Below are 21,822 nucleotides of genomic sequence, written 5' to 3'. Positions count from 1 at the left end.
TTTTCTCGCCAAACTATTGAAATTAACCTATAACACTGCCCACAGATGAAGAGCATGGGGAAAGGGTAGAAGGGGAGTTGGTTCCTGGGGCTTAAGCAGATGACATGGGTTTACAGCACATCGGCATCAAGAGGAATCTGTTTTTCTTCCATTTTTCCACCATTGCAGATTTTGAGAAATTCAAGGCATTCTTAAACTCCCTGCACTTTTCCTAATGCTCCCAAGCATACACAGAAATACATTCATATCCATCACACTTTTGCAGTTCAGTGTGCAAGGGCTTTAGCTGCAAGTGATTTAGGGTCTGCCTAATTACTGTGACAAAGTTGTCGTACGTCAGTGATCAGTCAGCAGTGCTGCATCTGACCTTCCCACGTCATCAGCTGGATCTATTTATAGATCCAAGAAAGAGTTCCTTTGCTCATTCAGGAGGGAAACGCCTTTCATAGAAATTCAGTTCCTGGTCTGTTCTTTGCTTGCTGGGGTTTTTCATTTTCCTCTGCTTCGTATTGTTGCCTGTGTAATTTTTTGAGAACTTTACAAACTTGTTCATCCGCTGCTGTTTTAGTGAAAATGAAGAAGTATGTCAAGGCTCTGTCAGGTTTGTCATGCCTGCTTGCCCTGTGAGAGACTGCAATTCACTGATCTGTGCTATGTGCAAGGTGTATTTCTACTGTTATGTCACTGTCCAGTAGTATCACCTATGGTTAGTTTTAGTCCTCCTGTTACTCTGTGGTAGATTTCTTCTGAGTTGCTGTTAATCTTACTCTTGATTTCAGCCGGGAAATAGCCCATCTCACTCCTCTTTGTATCTCCTATGTGAGTATGAAATTCCGTTCTGTACTCTGCCTTACAAGATGCAGTTAGCAAGAAATATTTCCAGGAAGGACAATACATAGGAAGGAACTGTAAATCAAAGTTGATGCTGAAGTCACACTGCCAGAATTGTATGGCAAGTTGTTCATGGAATAATGGAGGTGAGAAGACTTGAGCTGAAATAATTCTGTGATCTTGGTTTCTGCAAGTAAGGCATATGAAACACCTATCTGAGAGTTTTTCAGGTTTCTTATCTTCTCAATAGCTTGAGCTGTAGAATTTCACTTTACCTTTTAGTGAAAAAAAAACAAATGCTTTATAAGCAAAGCAAACACACCCAGCTGTATGGAATGCAACCAGTGGCTTCTGTGTCTGGTATGCTTCTGTTTTGGGTAGCCTGGGTCATTGTCTAAAATACCCCACACTTTTGAGAAATGCTTCAGAGAAAGCCGGATGCTACTGGCAAGCACCTAGTCCTTACTTCCTTTCTATATGTTAAAACTGAGGCTTGTTCTGACCTGCTCAGGCTTTCAAAGGTCGGTGCAAGCTGTTAGCTTTGTAGTCCTTTCCCCAGCAGTCTTTTGTCTTGCCATACCTTAACTTTGTATTAGCTGTCCCTAAGAATAATGGAGGATGGTAATCACCTGCCAGATGTGGTTTGGGGTTTCTGATTGTACAGTGAAGCAGCTCTGAGGGGATGCAATTGCACACCTGAAGTTTGCATCTTCTGTAAGGAAATGTTCCTTGGGGCTCATAACAAATTCAGTCACCATTCCTCTGGTTGAGGGATGTAGTACAGGAGATACCCGTTACATACAGAGGAGCTGAAAATGTTTGTCAGTGGCTTTAAGTGACTACTAATGAACCCTTCAGTGAGTGCTTCTGTGAAGGATATGAGCTGTCTATATTGTTGGTTTTGTTTTGTACATCTGACCTGCACACTGAGCTCTTTAATGTAAATGAAAACAAACCAATGCAACCTTCCACTGTTGCTAGTAGAAAACAGCTATTTTTTCTGCTGCTGAACATAGAGGTTTGGATAAGTGCTTGGCAGCCTGGAAGCTACGTCTGGTTCCTGTCTGGTTCCTTTAGTTTTTCCAAACTGAAACTCAACTCCTCCAGGAAATGCTGGGGTTTTGAGCACATTGTCTTTGGCCCTGGCTTTCCATTTACACTACTGTTACTAGGAAGGTTGAGACTTCTTTCTTGTCAGAGGCTGCTCAAAGTCAGAATTTGGACCTTAATGCCCAAGATCTCACATTCTCCATAATGATACTAAATGCAGAAAAAATGTTTTATTCCTTTTTCCACAATGTAGAGTTATTGACTTCTCTCTGTCACAGGAGAACATCCCTGGTAGAGCCAGGAAATTAGTTGGTTGCTCTTTCCTTCAAATCAGATCTTTAACCAAAAAAAAGCCACTCTGTTCCTTGTTAAAAAAAAAAGGGAAAAAAGAGGAAAAAAAAAAAAGAGAGGAGTGGCAAATGTTTTCCATGTTAGTGATAGCCAAATGTTTCCAAAGCCTGGTTAAAAGGTTCCAGTTTTAACTCTCAGGATGTTTTTCACTAGAGTCATATTTCCTGTCTTTTTTTCTGAGTCGTGCTTGTCAGTCATTGTATTGCTGTGCTTTATCAATATTTTTAGGTCCCAAGATACTTCTGCTCTATATGGCAAGGCTTTGTGGACCAGACTCTGCTCTGTGACCAAATTTCAACTTCAATCAATTTATTCTGAAGGCAGTGTTCGATGTTATGTGTTTAGCTCCTGAGCTAATTAGAACTAAACATGCTGCTTTGTGTCCACCTCTGTATAAAACACAGTAGATGTGTCAAGGTTAAGGTCATAAAGAATTCCTGCTGGAAAAGCACATGTTGTATGAATCATCCTGTTGGCCATGCTGTATTTATCCCTGTCACACTTTGATATCATGCCTTTTCATCGTGTCAAGAATGTGTCTTGTTCACTTGCAGGTGAAATCCTCAGAGTCTGAACATGGAGTGCACAAAACATCTCAGCTAGTACAACTTGATATCTCACTGAATCAGAACTGAGCATCTCTATCAAGCAGCTTCCAGAAATGGATAGCAAACAAGTGAGCCAATATGTACCTTTCAGGGCCAGACTTTTGGGAATTTTATTTTATTGTTATGAATCAGTGTATCTATTAATGACCTAAACCTTTTTTCTTTCTCTCCGATGAGGCACTAGGAGGCTCTGTGTGTCTGAAATTTAATATTTTCTGAAGATCCACGTGGTCCTGGGAGTAATTATTGTGCTGAGAGTTAGGGGACTGCAAGGTTCAAAAAGATCTCACTCCCTTTAGGAGTTAGTTAATAGAATTTAAGCACTGCTTGCTGACTTTCTGAAAAGCCTGGTATTTTAATGGGCAATAATATATAGTGTGCATGCGTAAAGTATGTTAGAGAAAAACGCTTCTGTGATTCACGCCTCTTTCAGTTCTTACCTTGCTAGAAGTTAGCATTGTGGTGGAAGTTGACGTTTTTCCCCAGATATTGTGTCACCGGTGAAATGAGATACTGCCTGAATCTCCTTTGAGTGGTGAAGAAATGAAGTATATGAAATATATTATATGAAATCACAACTAATTGCTGGCTAGGCTGACTAAAACCTCTGCAGATTTCAGTCTCATCCTGAATTGGGCTGTTTTGGTTCATATGAGATCTGGATTGAAACAACTGCTCTCCTTGTTTTTTTACAGTGCCAATATTGATGGCAAGTTGTTTTGCAGCCTCAAACTAGCCTTTCATACTTTCCCTGTGGAGTATTAGCTTGGAGCTACAGGGCTACAAACGTTTGGTGGGTTGCGGTGTTTACGCACTGTGCACTACTGCTTGCCTTTTGGCTGAACAAACTTTGCTACAGTAGCTGAAGAGACTTTTGAATTTTGGTGCAAACAGGACATCTAGAAAGATGGGCTGCAGAATATTTTGGATTTGTTCAAGTTTGTAGTTTGCAATGAGAGCATGGTGAGCTTTATAACGTATGAGGTTCCTGTCAGCTCCTTAGTAATATTCAGTTTCTTAAAGTTTGCTAGCCTTGCAAAGAGCCTGAAAGACCAAGAGTCTTTGTGCATCAGAATGCTTTATCGGTGCAGAATGTGGCCGTGGTTGGGTTGCACCTCACCTGCCCGGTGATTTGAACTCTCTTGTACAGGAACCTTGTTTTGTTCAAACCTGCACCTTGTGCTCTTAAGCTGTGGCATGTGTATTTACTTTATTCTCCTCTTCTCACAACTCATTGGGCTGGATGGAATTGAATCGCTGGTTGAACAGCTGCACAGAGTGATTAATGTCACTTTTCAGACTTGCAGACTCCTCACTCTTTCTCATTTTGATGCAGATATCTTTTGGCATCTTGCAAGGTGGGATTAGCACAGGTCCTCTTTACTGTCCCTGTGTCTCTATGCAACCATTTTGGCTTTCTTACTGTTACTTACTGAATCTCAGCATTGTGCTGGTTTGAATGCTTCCATGTCCAGACATGCTGCCAGCAGCAGCAGGTCTGTGGCTCTCTGTCTGGTGCTTCAGATCCCCACAAAATCTAGCTAATAACTTAATAGCTTCTTATCTCTACTAAGCTTACTCTGAAAAGTTGTTGTGACTTGTGGAGCACACAGATAAATAGCCTGCTATTTATCTCCAAGCTGTCACCCTCGCTAGTTGTTCTCAAAATGAAGTGCCTTCGCAGACTGGTGTTCACTGAGGTCTGTGGCTTTACAGAGCCTTTACAGGATAGGATTTAATACAATGGAGAGAAAAGCAACAGCATCTGCATTCACAATGAGGGCTTAGAGGCATTAATGCTTTTTCAGGCACATGCACATGCTCTGTCAACACACCAAACACGGCAGCCTGTGGATATATCTTCTCAACTTGGTCTCCCTTGCCTCCCAGTTGTGGGGAGGATGGGAAGCAGTGTTCCATACCTTTTTGCATTTGATCTCTCTGCTCCTCGAATGCGGCTGGCCCATTAGCACTCACAGCCCGGTAACTGCTGTAGTAGAGTTAAAACCAGCATATATTTGTGTTAAAACTGGGCACAAACTTAGCTCACAGTCAAGGCTATAAAACCCATGTTCCATGACAAGAACTGTACTCCCAGAAGGAAGGGAAGTAGGGAGGAGAGGAAGTACAGTATAACTAAACTCTCAAGTAATCAGAGAGATTTTATCTTTTGGTCTTTTCATAGAATCATAGAATGGTTTGAGTTGGAAGGGGAGCATAAAGACCATCTAGTTCCAACCTCCCTGCAGGGGACACCTGGCAGGGACACCTTCCACTACACCAGGTTGCTCAAAACCTCATCCAACCTGGCCTTGAGCACTTCTAGGGATGGGGCATCTACAACTTCTCTGGGCAACCTGTTCCAGTACCTCAGCACCCTCAGAGGAAGAATTTCTGCCTTAGATCTAACCTAAAACCACCTTCTTTCAGTTTAAAGCCTTTTCCCTTGTCCTGTCACTACATGCCCTTGTAAAAGTCTCTGCCCAGCTTTCCTGTAGGCCCCCCTTTAAGTACTGGAAAATACTCTAAGATTCACCCCGGAGCCTCTCTCTCTCCAGGCTGAACAACCCCAACTCTCTCAGCCTGTCTTCATAGGAGAGGTGCTCCAGCCCTTGATCATCTTTGTGGCCCTACTTTGGACCCGTTCCAACAGCTCCATGTTTTTCTTATGTTGGGAACCCAGAGCTGAACACAGTATTCCAGGTGGGGTCTCACAAGAGCAGAGTAGAGGGGCAGAATCACCTCCCTCGACCTGCTGGCCACAGTTCTTTTGATGCAGCCCAGGATACGGTTGGTTTTCTGGGCTGCCAGCACATATTGCTGGCTCATGTTGAGCTTCTCATCTGAAGTGCAGAAACAGACTCCACAACTTGGAAAGTTGTAAAGTAGGTATGTTTATTGCAGCGCTGGGTGCATGGGGGATCGCTCCACCACAAACGTGCACATCTGCCGTAGCAGTTTTTCTTGTATTTATACAGACATACTCATAACTCCCTCTCTCAGGAGACCATTTCCATAGTCCCTGCCTCAGCATCTGCCTCAGGCTCCTCCTCGACACGCCTCCTGGTGGTGGTGAGCAGGGGTCTTCGGGATGAAGGCCGTAGGTCTTCCTCACTGTGTGTTTTCACTTCTTCCCTAAAATTTCTGTTTTGACTGAGCTTCGAGAGCCAAATCAGTTCCCAGCCTGGCCTGGCCTTGAGTGGACACCTGGTTGTCTCCTACTTGTTATTGTTTGAAGACAAATGTTAGTTCTTGTTAGTCCTTATCTATCCTCTTTGGCTTTTCTTTCTCCCTATGGGTCACAAGTTACAAGCTTGCTAGCTCTCTCTTACCAGCTTTCTTTTCAGGTAGTTGGTGTTTCAAAGCAGCGATTGGTATTTGATAACTTGTAACATTTCACAGAGCTATTTCACAGAGCTATGTATGTCCCAGAGTCTTATGCAGTCTTATGCCTGTTCTTATACCTATCCATAGAAATAATAGCTTATATAGTCTAAAGTAGTCTATGCATACTCCTATACCTATCCCTGGATCACATCAACCAAACACCACCAAGTCCTTTTCTTCAGGGCTGCTCTCAATCCATCTTCCGCCCATCCTGTACGTATGCTTGGAATGCCTTGACACATATGCAGGATCTTGCACTTGGCCTTGTTGAACCTCATGAGGTTCTCACAGGGCCCACCTCCCAGCCTGTCAAAGTCCCTCTGGATGGCATCCCTTTTACATACTGTATCACCAAAGAAGTCTCGGGTGGTCTTAGCCCCTCACTGCCCAACCACTACTCTGTATGACTGAACAGCCTGCGACACTGGGTGATCTTTTCCTTGGTAAGACATTTTTATTCCACAGGCAGTGAGATGCAGACTGATAAGTAATTGATTTATTTTTCCTAAAATATTAAGAAAATCTGAAGCTGGAAAACACAGGGCTGGATTTTCCACATTGTCACAGGACTTGAAGAGAGGGTTTAACAGATCTCTGACTCTGCTTGCATCTTTTATATCATTGGTGAACTTGGGCAACATTGGTAAGCGACTACACACAGACCTACTTTTCCAAACTTCTGAGGAGCCATTCAAAGAGTAAATGGAGACATATGCGCTGAGGCATCAGGCTTTAGCCTGGGTCACACCTGTCACAGTGTAATTTATAAGGGTGTAGTTGGGAAATTGAAGCTTTTGATCGCAGTTATATGGCTGTTATGTCATACAGAGAGACTGTCCTCACACATAACCTCTTCAGGGCTTCACTTCAGTCTCTCTCACTCTGCACTGACTGGGGCTGTGTCAGCCTGTGACAGCCTGAACACATTTCCCTATCCGAGTGCTGCTCTTAGGTAGCTACTGTCAGGATTTGCCCAAAGCTGTCAATGAACATTATGCCACATCCCCAAAAGCTGTACAGAAAGTTTGAGTTCCCCAAACCTGTCAGGATTCTTGTACACTCCTTCTAACTCTTAACCTTGACTTCTTCCCTGTCTTTGAATGAAGAAACAGCAAGATGTAAAGAAACTCCTGGCAATCGCGATAGACTGGCAGTGATGAGAGCCTGCATTGGTCCTTTCCTGAGAAATCTGCACGAACTGGAAGACAGTACAATCTTTGCTGCTAGGTTGCAAGCAACCTAGAATGTGACACTGGGTTTTCTTCCTAGTGCAGTACTATCTCTGGAGTGTGGAAAGCTTCTTATGTTGCACCTTCCGGTAATTATCCTCTTTCTCTTTTGTGTGTCTCCTTAGGAAAAGATGCCACAGACGCCTCCCCTTGCAGCTATGTTTGACAGCAGTGGCTACAACAGGAATCTGTATCAGTCAAAAGAGGACAACTGTGGAGGGCTTTATTACTATGACAACAACCTCCTCTCAGGGTCTCTGGAAGCTCTGATACAGCACTTGGTACCTAATATAGATTACTATCCTGATGTAAGTCTATACACCCAGCTAACTATATGGCTAGGCCTGATGCATCTCATAAAGGGGAACTTTCACATGTGCAGCAAAAGCATAATGTGTCACATCAAATCGCTAAGAAAGAGGTTCAAGTGACTGATCAGTAATGACAGGATAAACATGGGCTTTGTGTGAGTGCAGCATGCAGTAACTCACCTAACCCAGGAAGTCTAATTCTTTATTACTCCTGTTGAGAGGTGCACAACTCTGGTGACTTGTTTAGAAAATAAGTACCTAGTGTGGCTTACTGTGATGGATTGTATGTACCATTGACCCTTAAAAATCTGTCAGGCAAGCTGAGGAGAAAAGCATGACCACTGGCATGACAGGATGAATGTACTTAATGTGAAAACAAGCAGTTTTTAATGCATATTTCTCATTGTTCATCTGAAGTTGTAGTGGTTTTAGGCTGATCCAGCAACAAAAACTCACACAGTCTCTCCTTCTCCAGTAAAGTAGAGAGGAGAGAAAAAAAAAAAAACAAAGGGACTGAGGGTTGAGACAAGAACAGAGGGAGCACCCACCAACCATGGTCCTGGGCAAAACAGGCAGAGCTTTTCTCAAAGCAAAACAGTTTATTAATGATTACTTAGAAGGACAAAGGGAAACAAAAACCGATTACTTGAGAGGACAGAAAGAAACAAAACCAGATCTAAAAACCGACACCTTCCCCCCCCCCCTTTTCCTCCCGGCTCTACCTCCTCCCCCCAGCAGCACAGGGGGCAGGGACTGGGGGACTGCAGGTCAGTTCATTCCGTGCTGTTACTGCTGCTTCTTTCTTAAAGGAGAAGGAGTCCTTACACCCTTTTCCCCTGCTCCAATGGATCCCCTACCCACGAGGAAAAATCCACAAACTTCTCCAGCGTGAGTCCAGCCCACTGGAAACAATCCCTCCCCACAGATTGCTCCGGTGTGGGCTTTACCACAGTCTCGGGTACTTAGGGAGCTGTAGCCACTCGCTCCGGCGTGGGTCGTCACGCAGACTCCAGATGCCTCGCTGCCTTGTCGTGCACCCCACCACGACCATCCTCAGGCTCAGGCATCTTCTCCCCATGGGCTGCGAGTGGGTCTCTGCTCCACCGAGGCCGTCCTGGTTGCAGGGGGGCCGCCTGCTATCTCACCATCAGCCACAGGGGAAACTCGGCTCCGGCGCACCTCCTCCCGCTCCATCCTCACTGACCTGCTGTCGATGCAGCTGTTTCTCTCAGATCTCAGTCCTCTCCAGGTGAACTCAGCCCAGTGGGCACCCCGGGAGTGGGGTGCCCCCGAGTTCCCCAGCTGGCTCCACCGCCGCCATTCTCCGTGGGCGGCGCCGGCCTGACGCAGGCAGCTGCCCGGCCGGGAGCCAGGGAGCGGGGGCAGTGCCCTCCTCCCTTCTCTGCTCGATCCTGGGCGAAGCACCTTTTCCGGTCCCTTTGTCCCGACTTAAATAGGGCAATTCGCAGAGGCGCCCTATTGGCTCAATCCCGAGGGGGATGGCAGTCTGATCTGGTGGCCGGAACCAAACCTAACCCGGTTCCAAAACCGGGGAGGTCGCAGGGAGCAAAACCCCTCTCCTGCCACCAGAACCACCCCCCCCCCATCAAACCATGACAGAAGTTCACATATATCTTGCAATAAGTAAGTGAAGTGTTGAACTAGTTCCACACTGTTCAGAATCAGGGAAGGCTGGACATGAGAAGAGGACGTTTGTCATCTGAGAATTTTTGGCCTGTCTAGATGCATCCATGCATTGAAACATTTTGCATAATTCTTAGAAAAAAAGAATTAAATCAAAAGGCGGGGGTGGGGGGGGGTGGCAGTTAAGGATGATGAAACTGCATCTCTGCTTCTTGAAAGCCTCCTGCTGAGGACATAACTCCGCTTATATTCAGCTTCTGTTATTGTCATAGATCTGTTCACGTTTCCAAGACAAGACCTTTTTTAGCTTGGGTCAAAGTTAATAGCAGGACAGGACTGTGCTTAAGCTATTGCTTATCCATTAATGCTTAATGTAAAATTTAAACATGTAGGAATTTAGACACCAGTTGGTCAAACATGATGATATATTCCAAGTCCCTAGAACTAACACATCATAGAATCTTTCTTGTGTGTGCCATGGATTCTTGGTGCACTGGCAATGTGGGGAATGGTGTAGATATTTTGAATATCCATCTCAGAATCAGTTCAAATCATGATGTATGGAAAATTAAAGCAAAATAAGGAGCCTCTTCTTGTAACCTCAAAATGAGTTACTGATTTTTATTCTGTAAAATTAAGCTATGTAGTTCCCTCTGCTTTCACTCAGGAGATAAGCAATACTGTGAGAAATGAACTGTATTTGGAGATTCTTAAAGGAAGTACACAGTCATAGTGTGCAGTTTGCTGAGGTCAGACAGGAAAGCACAGCATAGTGAAGATGGTATATGTGGTGAAACTGAGTTTGTTCAACAGTCTGGTCAACTGACATCTTTTCTTATTTTTTTGTCTGAAGACTATTTACTTTCACTAGCAGTGTGGAAGCAGACCAGATTTCTCTGTTGGTATTTTCAGTAGCTTGGATTTGCATGAATTTTATTCTATTGTTGAGCTAGAAAGGCTTACATAATCTGGTAAGGGCTCTCACAAAGTTTTACTGTAGAGCAAGAGAAGATGAATTGAAATTTTATTCTGAGTAATTTCAGGTACTGAGCTTGTGATAAGGCTGTGTGCAATACGAGAGCTAAACCAGCCCTGTCCTGCCTTGTTTTGCTTAAATCTTGCATAACTTGGCTCAAGCACAAATTCTGGAGCGATGACAAGTGTTAAATTAAATGGTTACTGCTGTACTAATAGCTCTTGGCACATACAGAGTTTTCTTCTGCAGATAATAAAGTATTAGAAACCGATTTCTCAGGAACGCATTTTGAGAAAATATGAAACTGGTGGTAATTGATCCCTTTCTCTGTTTTCTTCATGTTTGCAGTGGACATACATCTTCACCTTCCTTCTTAGTTCACGCCTGTTGGTGCATCCCTATGAGCTCATGGCCAAAGTCTGCCATCTGTGTATTGAGCAGCAGAGACTAAGTGAGCTTGGCCTGGACAAGGTAAGATCCCTCACTCTCAGGGACAGTCTCCAGTCAAATGTCTCTATCCCGCCCACAGCAAAATGTTCCTACTCAAGAGAGTCCTCAGTAGGATTAAACTTAAGTAGGTTGAAATCCTGATACAAGCAGCTAGAATTTGACCCTTTATTCACTGATATTCATGGGAAATTTCCACACTTCTCAGCCTGTCCTCCATGAAGGCTGTTGCTGCTGCTGCACTGTTCGTTTTACCCATACCTGGGCCAGAAACACAAGTGCTTGCTGTTAATGATGTATCCTGCACTGGCCCTGCAGTGGTTCCTTTTGTTTCAGGGTTCTAAATGTCTTGACATATAATGCCAAAATGTTGGAAAGGCAGAACTATGAATTAAGCACGTCAATGGGAATTAGATTAACCTGTCTCATTGTTACACTCTTGCTAGAGTCTTTATGGAGTGGCTTAGATTGCTGGACCCTTTGCATGGGAATGCATGTTTTTTTGTGTGTCATGTCTAGAGTTGAAAAGGGGCAGGATGTGGACATTTGGATAGAAACTCCACCCCAGTAGAAAATGACACAAATTAAATTAAGATACTTGAATAATTCCACAGTTTTCTCACTATGAAGTGCAGGTGTGTATAAGCCTTGACAGAACTGAAGCTTATCACTTTCATTGTTGATAGTTAGCCACAGGTTATGGAAACACTAATAAATGTCTTGCACTGAGACACTCCTGATAATGAAGGGAATCATTCCAGCATCTAGCAACTCCTGTTCTTCAGCTGACCCCTAACAACCAGGTCAGTTAGGCCAATGAGAGTCTCTTCATTGGCTTCAATGGGTATTGACTGGCCTGTAATCCAGTGCTGAATCAAATTAATCTTAAAAATTTAACTGACCTTCATACCCTCATCCTCCACAATATCCTATGGAACAGAATTCTATTTCCTTTAGGTAAAATATGTGCTGTATTACTGTGGCACACAACATTCCTCCTTACCATTTTCACATAGAACCGGATACAAAAGATTGCACCCAAAATTCTACAGTTGTTGACTGAATGGACAGAGACATTTCCTTATGATTTCTGAGATGAAAGAATGATGAGGATCTTAAAGAAGTTGGCACAAAGAATAGCCAGTGGTGATGAGGTAAGTTGTCTGTGCACAAAGTTATTGGATAAGAAGACACTCCTTTCAATGCTTTGATGTTGCAGGTTTCTTGTTGTTAATAATATGGTGTGGCTCTGGGTGGCTAAGCTAACTTATTGTGAAGGTGCTGGTAGGCAAAAAGTTCTGTCCGGTACCTAGGACTAGGAAGAAGCCACACAGCATAAGCAGATCCTTTTCAAAGCACAGGCAAGGTTCACTCCATCTTTAAACTCTATATAATTGCATATTGTGCAGACAGATAAAACCTGGTGGGTGTCAGTATTTTTCATTTTAGTGATTCTGCTTGGAAGAAGCTGTGTAAGACACTGGGAAGCCTTGCATATCTGAGAAATCTCTACCGATGTTGGTAATTTCTTTGATATGTATGAGTAAGGTGTGTTGGAATCGAGACTCTGACCTGCAGGTCAATGGAAGAGTTCTAGCACATGTGGGAAAAAAGTTTCTAAAGAAACTGGATCAGGAAGAATTGTCTTCAGCTTAAAACATTAGATACAGACTCAGAGGAAGTCTGTCATATTCCTTCCTCTGGATGGAGCACACGAGGAAGTCACTTGACCTTTTTTTAAGTTCTCAGATGGAAGTAAAGTTGATGCTTAACTGATGCTTGTGTTCTAAGTACTGAAATAAACTCAGCTGAACGCCAAGGCTTCTATTCATTTAGTGGAAAGGCAATTAACAAGCTTCCAATAAGCAGATCGTGTGTAGCTGGCATAATCCTAGGATTAGAGCAGACACAAGAGTGGCATTTGGAAGAACTATAAATGCAAAGAGCAATTGCTAAATGACATCATGTTTCTAGTGTTCCTCAGGGGCTGGTGTTCCTTATGGAAGCTTTTGAATAACAATATGGACAAGGCAGGAAACTGCATATTAACAAGCATGTAGGTAAGCTTTACTGGGAGGAGTTTCAAGTGCTGTCAAAGGCCTGGAAAGATCTTGAGAGACTGTAAACAAGGATGGAAGAGAACAAACCTAAACTGAATTTGGAAGCTGAAATACATTTTGATGTTGTGAAAGTAGGGAGGGACACAAGATTGGACAAGAGAGTGACATGCAGTATGGAATATAAATGAAAAAGATACCAAATTTGATGGGCAAGCTTGGAGTTGCTGCATCATAGCTACACGGGGCTTTGGACTGTGGAGAGGCAATAGGTTTATCCTCACTGTGTGGGTGCCAGGAGGCACCTTTCCTTGTACAATGCTCTTGCACTGTTGCTTTGTTTCTGGGTACTCTTAATAGGAAGATAGGGAAGATAGGGAACTGAAGTTTAGTTCAAGGAAAAGTAGTAAGATTGAGGACTCACACCCACTTGAAAAATACCCACTGGCACAAAAAGAGGGAGTGAGCTGTTTAGCCTGGGGGAGGTTGAGTTGATGGATGCAAGAGCGAAATGGCAACAGGGAACGGCTGTCTACAGTGAAGTTTCTGGCAGAACACACAGTTTAAACGCTGAAATCATCTATTGAAAGGAAAGGCAGACATATGAACTGATAGAAAATGAGTGCTAGGGAACGATCTTGCGCTGGCAGAGAGCTATAGATCTGTTCTAGCTCTATCTTAGAGGGGGAATGAGGAAGGGAATTAAAGGGGAAAAGGGAAGGAGACTCATGGGTTAATGTAAGAATGATTCAATAATAATAACAACAACAACAATAGTTATTTTAAAGTAATAACAATGAAATAAGAATAAAAATAATAAGATATATAATGATAATAATATATACAAACAAATTATGCACAGAGTAATTGCTCACCATTTGGTGACAGTCACTCGTCCTGTCCCAGCAAGCGATCTCAAAACAGATAAGTCCTGACACTGCAATCCTAGATGAGTGTGAGACCTGAAAAGACAGCGAAAGAGAGAGAGAACTCCAAGAGACTGAGAGACCAAGTCTCTTTGTTCCCGAGAAGAGAGAATGATCTAACTTCCCAGTCAACTCTCATCTATATACTGGGCATATTGTCGCATCATATGGAATATTCCATTGTCCAGTTTGGCCCTCAGTCTCAATTTGAAGTTCAAATCATAAGGGGAGTTATGGGCCCTTTGTCCCGGCCATGCTCCTCTCCAGCTTGTTGCGCTCCTGCACACTGGGAAAAACAGGGGAACCTGAAAAGTCCTTGCTGTCTCAGTAACTGAGCACCGACATCAGTGTGCTATCAACATTCTTCTCGCAACAAATCCCATACTAAATCCAAAATACAGTGCTACTCTAGCTGCTAAAAAGAAAAACTAACTCCGTACCAGTTAAAACAAGGACAGAGTCATCACCTTGAAGAATGCAAAATAAGCAGTTTCCTATTCCTGTTCACTACAGCTCTTCTACTTGTAGCTTCTTGTTCCACTTCCCAAATTATTATGCTCCAGTATTGTTAAGAGCTCTAAGAGTCCAAGTAAAAGCATTCACCATACTAATATATTGCTCCATAAAAAAAAGTCTTTGAAAAAACCTTGGTGAATTTATTTTTTGCCTCCTCTTCTCTTGTCCCTCAGTTTAATTCCATTCCTTCCATCTTTTTTCCATCTCTGTCCTAAGAGGTCATCGTGCTCCTGAGGTATTTCTAGATTGTTCTGGTCCCTTTTACCACTTAACTGACCTTTGTTTCAAGGTGTAGCTTTTGAAACCTTTCCCACCAGCCATTGCCTGCCATTTCCTGATTAGTTCCATATAAACATTTATCAGTGGCTGTCACCCTTCAGCCCAGCCGGCAGCTGAACCACCTCTCAGCCGCTTACTCACCCCTCTCCCTCAGTGAGGTGGAGAGGAGGAAAATGTAATGGAAGGACTGAGAGTCGAGACAAGAACAGGGAGGGAGCACCCACCAACTGTGGCCCCAGGCAAAACAGACTCAGTTTTGGGGACAAATCAATTTGTTAACGGCTCATTCAGAGAGGATAACATGAAACAAAGCCAGATCTCAAAAACATCTTCCCCTCAGTCTTCCCTTCTTCCCGGCTCTACCTCCTCCACCTGCACTGCTGGGGAATGGGGGGTTGCAGGTCAGTTCATCACACGTTGTTTCTGCCGCTCCTTTCTTAAAGGAGGAGGACTCCTTACGCTCTTTTCCCCTGCTACAATGGATTCTCTCCTCATGGGACAGTCCACAGACTTCTCCAAGGTGAGTCCTTCCCACAGGATGCAATCGTTACCCATCAGATTGCACCAGCGTGGGCTTCTTCCCCATGGAGTCACAGCTTCTTGGGGAGCTGCCACTCACTCTGGCAGGGGATTTTCCATAGCCTTCAGATGCCTCTGTGCCTCATTGTCAGCCTCCAGCAGCTCATGGAGACCATTCTGTACGACACCTTTCAGGCACAGGCATCTCTGCTCCAGCATGGGGTTCTCCAAGAACTGTGGTGGATCTCCATTCCACTGTTAATCTCCATGAGTGGCAGAGGGGGCGCTGCCATCTCACCACCGGTTGCAGGGGAATCTCAGCTCCAGCACACCTCCTCCCATGCCATCTTCACTTTCCTTGTTGTCTGTGTGGCCATTTCTCTCAGGTCTCAGACCTCTCTTTGCTGCAGCCATCTTCAGTCGGGTAGTGGTGGCCCAGTGTGGGCAGCTGCCCGCCTGGTAGGCTGCAGAGGGCCAGCCCCCGCTTCCCCCCTCCCTTCAGTGCAGGTCCAGCCTCCCTTTGGGCTCCTTTGTCCCCGTCTTAAATAGAGCATTCGCAGAGGTGTTCATTGGCTCAGCCCTGGCCTAGGGGGGATAAGGAGGTTCTCACGTGTCCAACTGGTTTTGGAGCTGGGGAAGCTTTTCAGAGCTATTTACAGGGGCCATTTCCACAGCCCCTCCCATGCTGCCAAAACCCCACCATGTAAAGCCAGCATATCAAGCTTTTTCACAGCTACTTACAGGGGCCATTTCTGCAGCCCCTCCCATAAAACCAGCACATTGGCTTTTTCTGTGAAACTCTTAATGAGTTTATGCAGTCACACCAAAGCCACGTCCTGTATGCTGGTATCTTTTCATGTGCAGCCTGACATTGCAGTGACCTCTCTTCGTTTTTTTTACATCATGATATCGTTGGCTGTTGAACATTGAATGTTCAATATTGACTGTTGAAACTCATTTAACATATGATATTTCATATCTAGCAGGTAGTAGTGGTGCTTTCAGTCACTAGCCACACAGGACACTTACAAAGGAGTGACACTGAGGGGGAGTGTCCCGTCATTTTTTCCCATGCTGTCCAATCCTCAGAGATTTTCAATTATAAATAAACAACAGCATTGTCAGTGTGAATATAGAATCGGAAATGAGACTGTGGTACAAATAAGTGGAAAGACTAAACCTAATTTAGAGGTAAACCATATGTTTAGGCTGACCCGTGGCCATACAACAGTCAAATTAGTGTCTAATTGATAAAAGACATATTCTGTGAGTTCATTGGTGTGTTGTTAAATATGTACCTATATGTATATGATATTAAAAGAATGCATGAGATGAAGTAATGGTCCAGCAACAAACACCTGTTATGGGTGCAGAGTGCACTACGTACTTACCCTCACACATAATGCCTCGAGGGCACTGCCTATTTCCTCAAGAGGAGACAGATGCTCAAAAGAGCAGAGCTATGTTGGTGTTGTGGGCTCAGGTATATCTGTGAAGTGAGAGAGGAACCTGGCAATTCCTTCTGCCTTTGTGCTGAGAGGATTTTACCTCATCACTGGACAGAGGGGTGTTTGTTCCGTTGAACTGCTGTAAGGTCGGATGTGGGCTAATTACCCTGATTTCTTTTTTCTAGTTTGAAGTGTATCTGTGCCAGTTTCCCTTTTCTCTGGAGTTTTCCAGCTGCAGAAGCAGATTGACTAGAATTAGGTGGTTTTCACGCATTGTCTCCCTGATTTTGTTGTCAGTTCTGGGTTGACATGAACCACAAATTCAGGCAAGGTTTATTTTTTTTTTTGCTTTGAAGATTAACCAGTTGATAATTATGTGATTTCCATCAGTAGCCAGAATTCATCCTGAGTATTTTAGATATCTTTTCATTCTCAGTTGATTACTAGCTGGGCAAGAAAATACTTCATAAAGTTATCTTACATGAAATTGCAAGTAATTTGGAAGGAAATGGGTCAGTGAAGAACATCTGCATGTGTGTCACCTAACACCTGTGTATAGAATCATAGAATGGTTAGGGTTGGAAGAGACCTCAAAGATCATCTAGTTCCAACCCCCCTGCTATGGGCAGGGAAACCCTCCACTACACCAGGTTGCCCAAAGCCTCATCCAACCTGACCTTGAACGCTTTCAGGTATCTGCAACTTCTCTGGGCAACGTGTTCCAGTACCTCACCACCTCTGAGTGAAAAATTTCTTCCCTATCTAAATCTGCCCTCTTTCAGTTTAAATCCATTGCCCCTTGTCCTATCACTACATGCCCTTGTAAAAAGTCCCTCCCCAGCTTTCCTGTAGGCCCCCTTGGAGTACTGAAAAGCTGCAATAAGCTCACCCCAGAGCCTTCTCTTCTCCAGGCTGAACAACCCCAACTCTCTCAGCCTGTCTTCATAGCAGAGGTGCTCCAGCCTTCGGATCATCTTCGTGGCCCTCCTCTGGACCCGCTCCAGCAGCTTCATGTCCTTCTTGTGCTGGGGAATCCAGAACTGAATGCAGTATTCCAGGTGGGGTCTCACGAGAGCAGAGTAGAGGGGCAGAATCCCCTCCCTCGACCTGCTGGCCACACTTCTTTTGATGCAGCCCAGGATACGGTTGGTTTTCTGGGCTGCCAGCACATATTGCTGGCTCATGTTGAGCTTCTCATCCACCAGCACTCCCAAGTCCTTTTCCTCAGGGCTGCTCTCAATCCATTCTCTGCCCAGCCTCTACTTGTGCTTGGGATTGCCCTGACCCATGTGCAGGACCCTGCACTTGGCCTCGTTGAACTTCATGAGGTTCTCACAGGCCCACCTATCAAGCCTGTCGAGGTCCCTCTGGATGGCATCCCTTCGCTCTAGCGTGTCCACAACACCACACAATTTGGTGCCATCTGCAAACTTGCTGAGGGTGCATTTGATCCTACTGTCCATGTCACCAACAAAGATGTTAAATAGCACTGGCCCCAGTACTGACCCCTGAGGAACACCACTCGTCGCTGGCCTCCACTTGGACATTGAACCGTTGACCACAACTCTTTGAGTGCGACCTTCCAGCCAATTCCTTATCCACTGAGTGGTCCATCCATCAAAACCATGTCTTTCCAGTTTAGAGACAAGGATGTCGTGTGGGACATTAAAGCATAAAATACATACATATGAAAGCGCAGCACTTGGAGTAATACATCTATGCCTTCCTGGGGAAATGTAGATCCTTTTCCTTCAAAGCCTGAGATCTCCCTTTTCTCTCCTCACCCACCACAGTGAAAAATTGTGCTGTATGTATTTGTCTAGAAAATCAAAATACATCTAAGTAGAAAGCAATTATTTACCACTTAAATTCAGCCTTGGTTGAACACAACTAACTTCAAGAATTAATCTGATCCAAGATGGTGCTATTATATTTGGGTAAATTTGGAAATCCATATAAATGGCATCTTTGGAGTGAATGACAAATTCGTTAGAATACAGGAAACATTCCTGCCTTGGACTGTTCACACTATACTGTGCTGCCAATAGGTTTTGGATGCTCCTTTTTTCAGCCACCTAGGTTTTACTTTAATGACAAAATGATATCTGGAATTTGGAAGAATAACCACCTTGGAGTCAGTTACACAGATCTATCTACTTAAGAGTTGAGCCCTGCTCCTGCTTAAATTTGTCAATCCTTTTAACTTAAACCACCACATGGAAAGACCTGCAAGGTGAAAGAAAAGAGAGATGATTTTATTATTTTCTTTTTTCTCAGATTTACTGCAAGTTTGAACTCTGACTTCAGTGAAACGGGTCTTGATTTATTCCAGAGAGAAGTAGGCTCTTTTTTCGTCATTGAATAACCGTCTATTCTTTTTCATGTGATCTTAAACAGGAGAAGGAGTATTTTAATTTCTTGTATTTTGTCCTGTGATTAGTGGTACTTTTCATGCAGTAGATGGTGCATGTCTTTTCCTTCAGCTAACCAGGTCACTATTGAATCTGTGAGACAATCAGTGTTTAAATCCTCGGCTGGATTCTTTTTGATCTGATGAAATGCCAATATTAGAAACTCACAACCAATACAGGTATCAGCATGAATCTGTTTTGGTGTCATGCAGACTTTAATATTGTCTTCCCAAATTTTGAAAATGTCTCCCAGTTATTTCATGTCATGACAGATATATCGGAAGAATGTACAGCAGCTCCTCCAGAACCTGATTTGGAAGCTTGCCACTGTTAGCCAGTATGAGGAAGTACTTGCAAAAATGAATGCCCCTTCCACAGATCATGTCATGGTTCTAAAGAGCAAGCCCCAGTCCATCCAGAAGGATATAATCACAGTCTGCAGTGATACCTACGCATTAGCTCAGCAGCTGACACATATAGAGCTTGTGAGTTGTGATACTTCAAGTATGATTTCATCCTTCCCCTTTTTTTTGAAATGTAGGTTAACACAGGATATGACTTGGCTGCTTGTGTGCTTTATTTAGGAGAGACTCAATTACATTGGACCAGAAGAATTTGTCCAGGCATTTGTGCAAAAGGATCTTTTGAATAACAACAAGGTAATTGGAGCAGATCTGGAGCAGCTCTGAAATGTGGCATTTAACATCCTGGAACTGAGGTGCCCCATGAACTAGAAGTGAGGTCTGACAGAAACGAGCTATATAATGAAAATACTTTAGTATTGCTCTTAAAAAATTTATCGATGCTTTCTCGAGGGCAACTCCTGGAGCTCCAGAATTCAGCCAACAAATTGACTTAAATTAACACATTTGCTGGTTTTTCTCGTTTAAGCTAAGGGAGAACTTAATCCTGTGAATGCTTTCTCCAGGCCATCTATGTGGCCTATATCTGCAAAAAGCTGAGTTTGACTTTTGCGTTGCTCATTTTCAACATCTGTTCTTCCTTTTAGAAAACTGAACTCTTTGCAGCAAACTAGCAAGTGGGGCAATTTGCAGGTAGAGCATACATCACAAAAAGAATGCAGTGAGCTCTAGATCCATGTGAGATGAAGGGCAAAGATGGAGTGTTTTTAGCTAACTGTGCTAGAGTTGTCATCTCCTTGAGTGCTGCTTTCAAGACGACTTATGCTTTGTAAATAAACTGTGCCAAAGTCAGGCAGTTAAAACTTGAATTACTGTTCTCCCTAAAACTGACAAACAGAATAGAATGACTCATGTTTACAATTTGATGTTCAGTCAGACAGTCTCTGAAAATTATTTTGTAGGTAGAGATCACTAAATCTGCTGTTTAATCCTTTTTAGATGACCCTGAGATGTGGTCTGGGAATCATTCCAAAACACTACAGAACAAATCACACTGGTTGGGAAAGGGAGAATCCAATCAAAATGGTAGAGCTGATCTCTCAAAGTTGGGATGCAGTATGTTAATTTAGCATCAACAACTGAACATAATGTGACAGTGGAGTGGGCTGGTGTCTCTTTTTCTTTTGCGCTTGCAGAGGGCATAATGTTGTCTCTACTAAGTCAATGGGACAGGAGTGAGAACTGAAACAGTGCTCGTGTTCAAGGAAGCTTTAAGCAGATACTTAGGTTTGATTGTCTGCACAAGTCTATTGTAATTCAAAGCATCCTGGTAGGACTTACAGCAGGTGATGGATTCCGCATGCTTGCTTGTGTGCTTTACTGACCCAACAGCTCAGGAAGAAGTTACGCATGCTCCAATACTATCACTTCTGCTTTCCCTCTAAGCTTTTTGTCACTTTGAGTAATTGAGTTATTCCTGGTTACTTGACAGTGTTTGGGGATGGCAAGGCAGAAAGCCAAAAGGTCTCTCTCAGAGAAAAAGATGAGGATTTACTATTTTTCTTGTCTGCAGAGCTGCTACAGAGATCAAAAGAAGACCAGGAATCTGGAAGCCTGTGTGGAATGGTATAATAGGCTCAGTTACTTAGTTGCAACAGAAATCTGTATGGTGAGCAAGAACATTTTCGGCTAAAAGGTTTTGTTTATTCTCGTTGTCTAAAACTGTGAAGCCTTGTCAGGTTTGGTGCCCCTTCAGTGTGCCCTTTGATGTTTCATTCTCTCAGCTCTGTACTTTTTCACACATGGATGCAGTCAGCACAGGGCTGAAGAGGAAATAAGTTCTGTGTTTTCAGCATCATACTCATGCCTCAGCCTTGTTCAAGTGATGCAGTGGTGACGTCATGCTGTGTTAGCCCTTCTTGGCACAGGAGTGCGTCTGGCCTGCCCTTCTCTCCTGTGAATGCTTCTTGTGAATGGAGGCATCTTCATTCTCCTCTGTGCTGACCCTCTTCTCTGCTCTACTGTTCTTCATACCCTTCTTCTTGACAGAGCTTCTTTGCCTGTTGTCCTTGCTCTCTACCTGCCAGGCATGTGGGTTGTCTTTGCTGTCCTGAGGACTTTTGAATGCAATAGTGTGGCTTCCTCTACATGTAAAGCATAGTGTGAAGTTGTGGTACATGTGCAAAAGACTTTTAACAGGGATGGTGTTTCTTTTCGGGATGGGTCAGAGTGCTCTGTTTTCTGCTGAGTGTGTCACATTTTGAGGTCAAAAGACTAGTCTATTAGCTCCCAAGTCAGGCAAGACCCTTGGGTCCGACTCCCCCTGCCTTCCCTTGGCAGCTCAGTGAATCAGAGGGTTGTTCGTCTGGCTTATCGTGGGATCCGTCACTAATAGACGAACAGGAGGTAATTTGGCCAGTATACCAGCTCCCAAGTCAGGCGAGACCCTTGGGTCCGATTCCCCCTGCCT

The 21,822-nt window shown here is 43.8% G+C and overlaps 1 protein-coding gene across 1 annotated transcript in view; it reads left to right on the top strand.

Moving 5' to 3' along the window:
• Window positions 1–7,587: 7,587 nt before the first annotated feature.
• The window catches only part of RASGEF1B (RasGEF domain family member 1B), a 33,423-nt gene continuing 19,188 nt past the window's right edge, over window positions 7,588–21,822 (top strand). Inside the window, 7 exon segments of the mRNA XM_086611901.1 lie at window positions 7,588–7,764; window positions 10,736–10,858; window positions 11,851–11,988; window positions 16,115–16,117; window positions 19,263–19,475; window positions 19,575–19,649; window positions 20,926–21,021. Of these exon segments, the coding sequence (XP_086468027.1) occupies window positions 7,588–7,764; window positions 10,736–10,858; window positions 11,851–11,988; window positions 16,115–16,117; window positions 19,263–19,475; window positions 19,575–19,649; window positions 20,926–21,021 (825 nt within the window).

This window comes from Tauraco erythrolophus, chromosome 5, assembly GCF_009769465.1.
Source record: "Tauraco erythrolophus isolate bTauEry1 chromosome 5, bTauEry1.pri, whole genome shotgun sequence".
Taxonomy (NCBI): domain Eukaryota; kingdom Metazoa; phylum Chordata; class Aves; order Musophagiformes; family Musophagidae; genus Tauraco; species Tauraco erythrolophus.
Note: the sequence above shows the minus strand (reverse complement) of the source record. Positions and strands in the feature narration are given on the sequence as shown.